Source organism: Coccidioides immitis, assembly GCF_000149335.2.
Source record: "Coccidioides immitis RS genomic scaffold supercont3.2, whole genome shotgun sequence".
Taxonomy (NCBI): domain Eukaryota; kingdom Fungi; phylum Ascomycota; class Eurotiomycetes; order Onygenales; family Onygenaceae; genus Coccidioides; species Coccidioides immitis.
In genome coordinates this window covers 1,434,058-1,446,560 of record NW_004504309.1, presented here as the reverse complement: position 1 = coordinate 1,446,560, position 12,503 = coordinate 1,434,058, and the positions used below count along the sequence as shown (strand labels likewise).

The following is a 12,503-nucleotide window of genomic DNA, read 5'->3' as shown; positions in this document are numbered from 1 at the left end:
AGTTAAATAACAAGTTACAATGTCTGAGCGTGCCTAATTCAAGCGTTATCCCGATCAACCGATAACCTGCACGCTGTGAAACTCCATGCCATATCAAGTTTGGGGGATAGGGGTATCGAATCAAGCTCAGCATGCCATGTACGCCAAAGGAGAGAGAATAAAAATGGAGGAATTCTAAATTTGAATCAATTTCTTTTCCCTTCCCCCTTTCCCATTTTCCAATTCTCATACCTATCCATCTCAGATCAGTACGAACTAAAGAAATAAGACGGAAACGACAAGGCACTGGTAACTAGCCCTACACGAGACAAACACCTAAGTGATGCCACTCGCTTCCTTTGCAATTATTGCGCAAAATGGCCATCGCAGATCCGGCAAGAGAAATTTGGGAAAAGCTTCCCGTTAAGGCGATCTGAAGAAGACAAAATCACAGCGAAATAGGACGAACTTTTTCGGATTTGAGAAAAGTTCGCAATTTACTGTGTTGCACAGCGAGTAGATTCTTCCTCCATAGTGGGTGTTTTTGGGGAGTTATCAACCAAGTCAGAGTCATCTCCACTTTCCCGCTCTCTTTCATCCGCACCGTCAAAACCAACGGGGCGACTTTTCTTGGGTGAATGAGAAGACGGATTGCTTGGAACATCAGATTTGGCAAAGTCAGGATCATTACTTGGTGTAGCTGCTGGTGCGTTCCGTAAATTTGCTGGTGAGTCGGTGGAGGATTCTAATGGGGCATTCGCCCTGGTAGGTGTAGCAACATTGCTGGGTGACTGTGTGGATGTTGTTGCTGGCGTGTTCGGTGGCTTGGCCGGGTGAGCGATGGGTTTAGCAGAAATACCAACATTAATGGGGGACTGCGAGCAACTCAATGCCGGCATGCTTGGTGAATCAGTCGAGGGATTGGTAGGCTTGGAAGGGATACCAGGCATGCTAGAAGTAGAAGTATTGCTTGCCGATTGCGTGGTCGGTGTAACTGCTGGGCGGTTGGCAGGTCTCAAGGGAGTACTCGTTTTGGCGAATGTAGCAGCTTTGCTGGGTGGCTGATTGGGCGTCACTGGCACATTCGACGTGGCTGCCGCAAAATTGGCAGGAGGTCGACTTTCCGTGCTGGCTTCGTTGGTTGAAGCTAGTGTCGATGTTCTCGTTTGCGCATTTGGCTCATTGACAGGTGGGCGCATAAGCTGCGGTGCATTAGAGTGCGAAGAATTAGCAATGCTTGCTGTCGACAGCGGGAGCGTCGCAACTTTAGATGCGCCAGCCGGGTGGATCAAAGGATTAGGTAGATTGGAACCTGGAATATTGGCCACCGATGGGGTAGGGGGCGCAGTGCTAGGTGCACTAGTTGGACTTATCAAGGGATTTTGGTGCACAGGGTTGGAAAGGTTGGCATCCGGTGGTACGGGGGTCGTGTTGGTAGGAGACCTCGGAGGCGCGCTATGCCGTACTGGAATAGGAAAATTGGTTGATAACGATGTGAAAGTTGCAAGTCGTGAATTAGGCGGCTGTGAAGAAGGAGTTGCAAACAAACTGGTATCAGGCTGTAAAGGAGGAGGCCCAGAGCCCGGGTTTGGGGGACCATATTGAGGGGCTGAGGAACTAGGAGCAGTGAAAAGGATATTGGGGTTCACATAACCTGAGGGAGGACGGGGAGCTGGGCCAGAAAATCCCATGGACAACATGATAGGCCTCTGTATTGTCATCCTGGGAGGTAGCTGAGAGGAGGGAGCATTGTTGTTAAACATGTATGGTTGCTCCATCGGCAGCGTGGCCTCGGCTTGCCTCAGTCTTTCACTCTGTTTTCGTGCCCATGCGGCAGGGTCATTACGTTTAAGCCTTTCGTCATCCACTTCTGCCTGAACGGCTTGTTCCTCCTCCGGAGTCAAATTGTCATTATCCTCACGCTGGAAAGTTTCAGTGAGAGTGATCTTTCGAACAAAGTTAGGCTGTTCCAAAATCTTATCGAGGACCTTTGGATCTTTGCCTATGAATTCAGTAAGGCTTTGCTGTTTGACTTCCTTTGGCGGGAAGAGGTATGCCTTCTTAGACCTAGTCGCATATCGTATGGGGTTCTTCTTATCGACCACTCGGAAAGACAGTTGGGTCTTGAAGACAGTCTTGTTGTACATAATGTCTTCATACGTGCCTCCAGCAATGAAGCGATAAACAAACACCGGCTTCCTTTGTCCGAAGCGATATGCACGTCCAACAGCTTGCTCCTCCCAAGTTGGATTGAATGCAAAATCGAAAATAACGACCCGATTAGCGCCAGGAATATTCAGACCAAGACCGCCCGCTTTTGTCGATATCAGATATACCTGCATTGGTGAATCAATTTTGTTGAAGGATTTTGTGGCAGATTGACGGCTAGTAATAGGTGTAGTGCCGTCCAGGCGGCAGTATCTCCAGCGGTTTACCTTTAAAACATCCTCAATATAATTAAGAGTTGGTATGCTGTGAGAAAATATAAGCACTTTATCGCCGGCATTAACTGATTGTTTAATAATTTGATCTAGCATCGCCGCACGATGAGAATGTGCAGTGGACTTGAGATCGTTAATTCCGTCGAAAACACGTTTAAGTTTACTGATGGTTTCGGGAGCCAAAACTTGAGTAACGGGGGTATCTTCAGGGCTCGAATCCTGGGTGGCAGGAGTGTCTTCGGGGAAGCTTTCATATTCTGAATCTTGAATCAATGCCTTAGCCCTTTTGTCGATATTCTTCCCCAGCAATTTTTCCATAAAACACGACGGATGATTACATAGAAGAGAGAGGATAGCGAGCCAGGCCCATACACGCGTGCTCGCTACATCGTCTCCGGTATCCATCAGGGTCTCCACGTATAGTTTATACGCCTCTTCCTGGAGGGCAGTTAAGGGAACAGTTATGACAAATTCCACTTTTGGTGGAAGGTCGCCTGCCAAGACTGAGATATCGGCACGATTGATTTTAGGATCCAGGTCCTTTTTCAGCACTTGGAGTTTCTTCAAAGATTCCCGGCGCTCGGCGCGGGTACTGTCGACATATAGACCCGCTTCGATGGGTTCAATGTATTTGGCTTTGAACTGTACGAAATCGCCGAGGTATCCAGGTGCAATCCAGTTAATCATCGCATAGTACTCTTCGAGGTGATTTGCAAGGGGAGAACCTGTGAGGGCAATCCGACTTTTGGATTTAAAACCGCAAGCGGCGGCGGCGATTCCGGTGGTTCTATTTTTCATCTTGTGCGCTTCGTCGGCGATGATGATGTTTGGCCCATTAAGCAGTTGTTTTTTCACACTTTCGTGTTGGTTTGGCTCGAGTGGGCGGGGTCGGCGTTTTGTCGAAGCATTATGCACTAAACTTCTGAAAATATCGTAGCTGATCAGAAGAATACCACCTTCCGTATACCATGCGGCGATTTCCTGCAATCGTTCCCGGGACTGAATATTTGATAAAACCTTCCTCACAGGACCGAGGCTCCGCTTTGTTGCAGGGTCTTGTGGTAGCCACCTCATGAACTCCTCCGACCAATTTTCAATCAAGGATGGTGGACACAGAATTAAAGTGCGAGATTCGCGAAAGCAGTCCGGAATTTGTTTTCTAATCTCCGGATCTGGAGAATTCGCAGCCTTTGCAATCGTGACAAGAAACGAGATACTAAGCCGAGTCAGCAAATGTAGGGCATGTTGACCCTGCTACAGATCACAACTACTTACACTTGCATTGTTTTGCCTAACCCCATAGTATGGGCTAGAAGACAGCCTTGTCGTTTATCATCCTTGATCAATTCTCTCCACATAAACTGCATTCCATGTAGCTGATGAGGCTTGACAAGGCGACCGATGTGCGGATCTAGGTAGATAACCGGTTCATCGAAACTGACAGCCTGCCGTTCAGGATCGCTGTTGGCCACGCCTGAGCTCCCAAGTCGTTGAAGGAGACGCTGTTGTTGTTGCTCTTGAAGCTTAACTCGGCGTTGCGCGCTCTTCTGAGTATCCAATGCCTCCTGGCTTTGCTTCACGGCACGCTTTCTTTTCCGATGTGGTGTATGAGTAGAGTTGGGTAAACCATCTTCGTCCCTAGGAGAGCCGTCAGGCTCATCGTCCAAGTTAGTCTTCATCTCAGCGCTAGCTTCTGTAGAAGAATCCTTTTCTTCCTGCCCCTTCGACTTCTTAAAAGGATAAGTCCGTAGAATATCAGCGACAAGAGAAAGAAAGTGGCGGGTTTTCTTCTTGCGCATTGAGTGCTCAATATCCTGCTTTTTTATGCCCTTTTCTGCGATTATTTTCCTGCGCACGATCCAAGAGATATACATCACAGTCATTCTCAGATACAGCTTAGAATCTTTGGCGCTGGTGCCAGGAATTGTAGTACGATGTTCCAGCAAGTTTTGCAGGCCCTTGTACACGATGCTTTTCAAATATCTGAAAGATTTAGTGTTGAAAATACGGGTTAAACCTATTCTGTCCTCTTCACCCATGTAATGAGCATACCAAGCCATCAAATGTGTTCGGTGTAATTGGAGCTGTTCAGTGGTGAGGCTCATGATGTGATCCAAATCCAGATCAGCAACTAGTGTTGAAGCTGTAGATGAGATTGATGCACTCGTCGAACCTTCAGAGTCATCAAGGAGGCGTGATGACGAAGCGTCTCGCCTATGACTGCTCATCGGTGGTGTACGCACGTGAATAGCAATCCTTTCTCGACTGGTCTTGATATTGCTTCCGTTCTCATTGTCACTTCGTGTAAGATCCACGATTTCAACCCCGACAAGGTTACGTGAGCTTGGGAGTGAGGAGGAACCTTCAACACGGCCTGCGACAGTATTGCCGGCGTGCCCCCTACCGTCCCCTCGAAATCTCACTTGCTTCCTGGGAGAAACAGTGTCTTGGTCGTCAGATGGTTCAATAGTAGGACAGGGTGACGATGATAATAGTGCATCAGCAGGTCTTTGACCATGACCAGGTGGCTCATCATCCGGAACAACGAAATCATCGGTATCATTGCCACTATCCTCAGTGTCAGAACCTAATGACTCCTCATCATCTGGCAGCTGAATATGCCGCGGGGGCCTTGGCCGGGAAGCTTTGGAATTGCTGGCTATCTTTGGTGGGCATTTTTCAGTTTCCAACACAGTAATAGTCCATTTTTGAAATTCTCGTTGAAAAACGGTCTGTTCCATAGCTTGGCACTGGAGTTGTACGTCTTTAGCCTGAGACCAGGGGGACATTTTAATCGCCTTTCTGATTTCCTTTAGACGGTGGTCCAGGTGTGCAATTTCACTAGAAGCAGCTTTAATGCCTGCTAGTCTAGTTCGTTTCGCCCTTGCGCGGCGCCACAATCGCCTCGCCTTTCTTTCCTCGATTGGCCGCTTTTTAAGGTGCCACTTGCTAATATAGTCGGCAATACAAACATCAATAATAGCGTCAACGGCTGCTGGAGACAGATCCGTTGACCGCTTTGAGCTATCTTTTTTTTGCTCGATTTCCTCCTGAATCTCGTTCCAAGTTTCAGAATCGTAGTCGCCTTCAGACGCGGAATCGCCATAGGCTGGTAATGCATCCTGTTCCCCTCGGGGCGGATATTTGGCAAGTAAATAATGCAATCTGTCACTTCCTAGGTCGAATTCTGGCCAGTCAAACATGTTCTCTCTGGTGACGTTGACCTTTTTCCCATTTTTGACAAACAAGGAAAAGAATTGGGAATCACCTTGTACCGCCGATGAGCCGCGGTAGGGAAATACGGCAATCGCGGGTTTTCCTGTCTTAGTTTTTAGGTATTGAGGTCTTTGTCGAAGGTAGTATTGCATTTTTTGGTTTACAAAAAGCCGGTGGCCAGTGGGTAAGGAATCAGGCGCCATGATGCAAAATGTATCTTCCCCGCTCTCATCCTCATTGATAGTGTTGTCTGGGTAAAATACCCCTGAAATTGACATTTTTCTGTGGTCCAAATAGCGTCTCTGGAGCTGCTGGGGCTCACTTTGTTGAGTTGTCAGAGCGCTGAGGTTTAATTTGCGCCGTTTCCTCCCATTTTTATCTATAATATAATGCTCGTCATGGCGTGTATTTGCTTCGGAATCATTTAGGGTTGAAAGCGATCGCACTTTCGACCTCGAAGGAGGGTGGCTCTCTTTTGAAATTGGAATGTGATCTGCTACTTCATAACTAACTGGTTGGAATAAAGCGTTCTCAGCGTTGTTCGTTGACGCTTCAACAAAGACAGAGGTGCTGGGTTGAAGAGAGGTAAGGGTCGAAGGAGCGGCTGGCAGCGAATGTCTTTGAGGGTGGGTCGTCGGACGTGCAACGCTTGGGGTTTGCTGATCATATTTAGAAGGACATAATTGCGTAGGATTTCCACTCGAGGCGTGAGGATCTGGAATAATATCTGCTGAGCTCAACTGGCCAACATATTCGTTATACTTTGGGGATGTTCCCTGGAGATACTTGACTGCTCGAACGATCGTGGCTCGCTGGCCAAGAGACTTCAGCCCAAACTCTTCAGAGAGGGTTTGTTTGTTTATCTCTGTCAGTAGAACATAGCCGGTGACATCATTCTCGCGTAGAGCTTTTTCTAAAATTTCAGGCGCGGGCCGAGGCGGGGGAACCTTGGAATGGCTCCAAGAGTCAAATGAGGCGCGACAGAGATATGCAACCACCTCGTCGATTGACCAATCGAAAGGGTCTTTATTCTCCAGTGGATTCTTTTCCATTACGAAACCCATCGGTGAGGCCTTGTCAAGGGACTGATCGCTAAACTGAAGACATTGCAAGCCGACACCTCGTCAATCGAGTGGGCGCAAACACGTGGGAATTGCGGGTTTCTGGAGGGAGACGAGAAGGCTGTCTAATTCGCGTAGGCTTGTCAGTACTCATTTGAATGAGCCGGAAAAGATATTTCCAGTAAGGATCTGTTGGCAGGAGTAAGATGGGCACAGAGTGTCAGAGACCTACTATATCTCCCTCCCTTTGCTGATCTTGGACTGTAAGCGCCAGCAGAATAACGAAGTCCACCGCCTTTCACGTGAGATAAGATAGTTTAGGTACCTGTGATGTAGCACGTGGGAAGCACGCTGCTTGCTTTGTGGCCCAGTTAGTTAGTTGGCTTGGAACGTGTCAGAATTGGACTTCAAAGCCCACACGGGGAAGCACAATCCCTGCCAGCAACAGCAGTGAACAGGCGGGGTGCGCTTGTAAGACTGTGTGTGAAATGATAGGAGGCTAGACTGGAAAAAGAAATATCTATCGAGGAAGAAGCTAACAAAGTCACTGCTAGCCAACTCGTTAACGGGTTAAGCAGTTGACTGTAGGTATGTGGAAAGGCTTCAATTTGGCGCGCAATATCACTGCGGAGAAATCACAGAAAAATGATGCCCTATTTTTGGCCTGGAAAAATCACGTTGACATCGCTTGGGAAACAGGCTCTAGAGCAGTTAGATGGTGTTAACCTCCTAACATCTCCATAGTTAACTCGTAACCAGTAGTTGTCACCTTTTTTGGTCTGAGCCCAGCATTATCCTGTCTTCATGACTGGGATGCTGACTTGAAGTTATACTCACGATACGCGTGCTGGAAAGCATCTTCACTCCATTACTTTGCTAGTCAGAGTACGGAGAGGTTGTTTACATATACATCAGCGCAGTACAGTGTACTATCCAGTTTATATACGCGTGGCTTGTTCAAATCCATCATCTCTAGGAAAGACAAAGTACCAATTTCACACGCTCCCTTTCCAGGCCCTGTCAGGCTGTCCTCAGCCCAGTCCTACATAATTAAGTTTTCTGCAATAACCGATCGTCATTCCTTGCAGGAGGGCAATGTTAGTTGAGTGTAAGAGAATCTCAGTAGGTCTCACCCTGGAATATGCTGCAACAATGAGGTCCATTTTAGATATTTTGAAAAGCATGAGAACCTCGTGTTGAAATTCTCCAACCCGCCGGGCGTTGTTGTCGAGACGGAGTTGGCTTAGCAATCCTCGGGGCTTGACCAAGCGGGGCGCTGAATAATCGTCCCAGTTCTTCCCCTCGATCCTGGGTCTTAATATTCTTTCACGGTTGCGCCGAATCTTCACTTGATCAGTGATGTAGATATCTGTCTCTGTCTCTTCTCTTCTTGATCAAGTATAAACTTGTATTTTTTAAATTCTGACTCTCCTTAGACGCAAGTAGGCGATCCTGTCCGCTTAAGCCAAAAAGAAAAAAAAAAAGAAAAAAAGAAAATATGGACCAATCGGTATATGCGACCTATCCGCCGGAGCTCTCTCCAGAGCAAAGGCGGTATTTAGTAGCCACAGTGAAAGACTGGACGATACATCACGGACTGACTGTCCGACCATCTCCAGACTTAGTATCAAAGGCATCTGATTCCAATGCTGTGTTGGCAACAAATGCGCCGGTGACATTGTTCCCGAGCCTCTTCCCAAGATCCTGCTATCAGTCAGCGGTTTCCGTTCAAACCGCATATAACGAGCTGTATGCTGCGATCACTGCAGATGAAGCATGGCTAGGGGAAATTATCGAAGAGTGAGAATACCGCCCTTTTCTGGATAACTTAGATGTTACTTACCAAATCCATGTTTTAGCCTCGTCGATGTCGATGATTTTGTTGCCAATCTATGGAAAGTCCACAAGGCCGTTAAACAAGAAGGTTATGTCCAGCCATTATCATTGGGCCTTTTCAGGTCAGACTATATGCTTCACATCCCAGAAGGAAGCACTGAACCATCTCTAAAGCAAGTGGAATTCAATACCATCTCATCATCCTTTGGCGGGCTTTCATGCCTTGTGAGCAAGATGCATTCGGATCTTCTCTCTTGCCCACCGGGAACTCCGATTGCATACCCACCACACCAATTATTGAAAGAGAATTCCATTCCAGAGAATAAGGCGGTTGCGACTCTGACTGCAGGACTTGCCGCCGCTCACGAAGCTTACGGATGCTCCAAATCATCACCGTCGCTGCCTCTGTGCATTCTTTTTGTGGTTCAAGATGGGGAGCGGAATATATTTGACCAGCATGAGCTCTCAACTCGTCTCACACAATTCCATAAGATACCCGTTTTCCGCGTTATCACTACAGATGTCCTACGGTTGACGTCTGTCCCCCAAGACAACCCATCTCGCCCGCTGGTATATGCCCCACCATATGCCCCATCAGTCTCCTTTGAGGTCACCACTATCTACCTCCGGGGTTTCTACGGACCTAGAGACTACCAAGATGGAAGCGCATGGGAGGCGCGTACTCACCTCGAACGCTCAGCAGCAATCAAATGCCCCACAGTCCTCAACCAACTATCGGGATGCAAGAAGGTCCAACAGGTCCTCGCTCAGCCGACCGGACCCGATCACTTGGCCCGATTCCTCCCCAACGCCGATCCTCAAACCATCAAGCAAATACGCGATACTTTCGCTCCACAATATGATATCTCTATCTCCGGGCAGGGGCAAGATCTCGCCCTCAACCCATCCACTGCCGCAAAGCACGTTCTCAAACCCCAGCGCGAAGGCGGTGGGAACAACATTTACCGCGAGGCAATCCCGGGATTTCTACGCGCCATGCCTGAGAAGGACTGGAAGGGGTGGATTCTGATGGAACTCATCCAGCCACCGAGCGCAGCTAAGAACGTTGCACTTCGTAGTGATGGTGAAGTACTGACTGGTAATGTTGTCGGTGAATTGGGTATTTTTGGCACAATATTGTGGAATAATGAGACTGGGAAGGTTATGCGCAATGAGCAGGGAGGGTGGCTGATGAGAACCAAGGCCGATGACAGTGACGAAGGTGGTGTTGCCGCGGGTTTCTCTTCACTCGATAGTATATTACTCATTTAGCAATACCGGCGTACATAGAAATTGTGGTCGCTGACTAGAAATCAGAACATTTGAAGACCTACTGGCATTGAATCTAGAGAAGAATACATATATGAATCTCAGAATGAAAGTGAGGTCCATGGGAACCCGAATACAGGGGATAAAGTATCAATCTAGGTGTTTCTTTTTTTATTTAAAAAAAAAAGAAAAGAAAATCCAGTGGGATAAGCAGAAGATAAAGAAGCAGAAAAAGGCTTAGAGCGCGTCAAGTCAAGTCATCAAGGGCATGAATACAGGGAAAAGAGCGCTGTGATGCCAGGTGAAAGTTACTGAAAGTTCCGTGTCTCTTCTAGGGCTGGGATCAGCACCCAATAAGCAATGAGAAATGAAGAACCACGGGAAGGACCGCAGCCAAGAGGTAGAACCAGGGATAGAACCCAGCAAGAAGGGCCGGGAGTAACCGCCCTCAAACATAAATGTGAAGGCAAAAAGGTCAAAAAATATCAACATGGAAACAAATGGAACCATAAGCAAAAGGTAGAAAAGCCAAGCAGGTCCTGTGGAGAAAAAAATCTTTCTTCCTCTTTTTTTCTTTTCTTTTCATGCAGCTTATACGCCTCTCCGGTGGAACATGATTGCGCAGAAGTCTTTTCGAAATCTGGGGATTCCTTTAAACATTCGAATCTCGAATATTCCTAGTAGGGAAGGTTATCCCTAAGGAAGTTTTCGAAGGAGCGCTGTGAAGACATGTTTCGCTGGTGTCCTCTCCATGGGAACGGATAGTTGCGAGTCATGATCTCGCCAGTGCTCGTGTTCACCTTGTGAGCATGGTTGCGGCGAATGGAGAGGCTTGAGGGGGCCCGAAGTCGCGAAGGTGAAGGGCTAAATCTGTTGATGCCCTGGGGATAGTTCGAGGCCCGACAGCGCTGGTCGATTTGCATCGTGATATTGGCGAGATGCTCAGTGGAAGCAGCTTGGTTGTACGGGGTCGAATAGCCAGGGATGTATGGTCCATCGAAGAGATGATAGTCGTCCAGGCAGCCTTGAAAAGGTGCAGGGAAAAATTTGGCTTGTCTGGATACGACAGTGGACTCATTATATTCCGTGGCTATTTCGACGTTTTGGCCGTTCAGCCCGCTGATCGGAGACGTCCACAGCTGATGGACCCCAAGTCCTTGCAGAGGTTGATGCATACCGAGTTCGGAATAGTTGGCAGCCAGTGCATTGTCTATGTCCGTACGATGAGCAATGGTGTCGAATTGATCTGTATAACCGGTCGCTCCCACGGTATCGCCAGTGAAGAAGTCGGCCGATGGAGAAATGGCGTTCACAAAAGGGCTTGCGGACTGCGTTGGGCATTCGGGGTTCTCAGCGGTGAAAGCAACTGACAATCCGGATTTCGGGGGCGTCTTCCAGCTCATGCGTCGCTTGGATACTGATCTGGGTGTAGAAAGGACTGACCCAGACGCGGAAGACAGTTGGCCCTGATTTACACTTGTCAGGTCTGCATTGGCCTTGCCCTTCGCTTTGGGCCACCACTGGGGCAATTCATTTTCTGGTAGGTCTTTCCAATCGTTCAGACCAAGATCTGACGCTAAGACTTGCAATCTAAATAGGAGCTCGATGCTATCTTCCAAACGATGACCCGCATTATGAAGGTCATTAGGGTGGTCCAAGAAGATGTCCAACGGATAATACTGTGGCATCGCATTTGGGTCGAAGGACCTTGATTCAAGTGCCGCAGGTTGGAGGTCGAAACGCACTTTTAGAGAGGTGTTATACTTGACGTTTTCTGACGATAACCGCTCAACACGCTCGAGTTCGGCCTTGGTAATGCCCCCACGACGAGCTGTCCAGCAAGACAAACCTAGCGGCTTGCGAGCATCACGTTCACGCCTCATGTTCAAAACGTTATCTGAAGGAAGCTCTTCATTCTCGGCCGTCATTCTCGCTTTGATGTCTCGGTAAGTGAGACGGGTGTCCGATCGCATCCAAAACTCGACGAGCCACCCGGACGGTTTAACGGAGATGTATCGCGGTAGAAAGGGGAAGTTTCGCACAGGATTACCTTGGTAATCCAAAACAACTTTGCCATTCTCCACCAAGTATCCGATCGGCTCTGACTGGCTTTCTTTTGGGGCCTCCAGTCTAAAGAGAAGGAGAGGGAGGTTGCCTTCATTGTATGACGAGTGGTATGGATGCGAACAAGTATGAAACTTATCCGGAAGGATATCATCTAAAGGGAGGAATCAGCCTTTATCTCAGGGAGAGATGATTGAGGGGGCAATGACACTACTTACGGTGACATCGATGGTTCAATCCAAAGAGATTTGCGTCAAAATAGGGCCCAAAAGCTTGTGAAGTTCGATTAGTGGGGATAAATGCAAGAGTTGAGGGGAGGAGTCCTACACAACAGAGCCAAGTTTTTTGCAGCCAGATTTGACGTTATGTCGGCTTGCTGGTTCACATCCCTGGTAGATCCAGGGGTTGTAAAGCCAGAATATGCAGGTCTCTTCCCAATGGAATCAATGCTGAAGAGGGACGCTCCATATTCTGAGGCAGAAGGAGACGCTTCACTCTCATACCTCAGTTCGATTGCCATGTCGCGCTGTATTATAGCTGAGATAATCGCTGACGCAATGGGATCTTTTCGCAAAAAATGGAAAGCAACAGACTTATCACAATGATGAAATCTTTCTAGCAAGATAAAAAATGGTTG

At 48.0% G+C, this 12,503-nt stretch overlaps 3 protein-coding genes across 3 annotated transcripts; 1 reads left to right on the top strand and 2 right to left on the bottom strand.

Moving 5' to 3' along the window:
* Positions 1-191: 191 nt before the first annotated feature.
* Positions 192-6,937, bottom strand: CIMG_06003 (SNF2 family helicase/ATPase). The gene is made up of 2 exons (XM_001242106.2): positions 3,696-6,937; positions 192-3,636 (listed from the first exon to the last, which is right to left on the bottom strand). The coding sequence occupies exons 1-2, from the start codon at positions 6,698-6,700 to the stop codon at positions 477-479; spliced, it is 6,165 nt and encodes a 2,054-aa protein (XP_001242107.1). The 5' UTR covers positions 6,701-6,937; the 3' UTR covers positions 192-476.
* A 1,258-nt stretch (positions 6,938-8,195) lies between these two features.
* CIMG_06002 (glutathione synthetase) lies at positions 8,196-11,436 on the top strand (the record flags this gene model as incomplete). Its single annotated transcript, XM_001242105.2, has 3 exons — positions 8,196-8,497; positions 8,557-11,342; positions 11,401-11,436. 2 exons carry the CDS (start codon positions 8,196-8,198, stop codon positions 9,803-9,805), a joined length of 1,551 nt encoding a protein of 516 aa, XP_001242106.1. The 3' UTR covers positions 9,806-11,342; positions 11,401-11,436.
* Positions 10,480-12,386, bottom strand: CIMG_06001 (uncharacterized protein; the record flags this gene model as incomplete). Its single annotated transcript, XM_001242104.2, has 3 exons — positions 10,480-12,020; positions 12,085-12,138; positions 12,194-12,386. 3 exons carry the CDS (start codon positions 12,384-12,386, stop codon positions 10,480-10,482), a joined length of 1,788 nt encoding a protein of 595 aa, XP_001242105.2.
* Positions 12,387-12,503: the final 117 nt, after the last annotated feature.

What these genes read in the sequence shown, in the direction of transcription:
- CIMG_06003 (XM_001242106.2), bottom strand. Translation starts at nt 6,700, where the DNA reads ATGGGTTTCGTAATGGAAAAGAATCCACTGGAGAATAAAGACCCTTTC. An exon ending in TTAGGCAAAACAATGCAAGT is followed by an intron (nt 3,637 to 3,695) that starts GTAAGTAGTTGT and finishes GACTCGGCTTAG; the next exon opens with TATCTCGTTTCTTGTCACGA.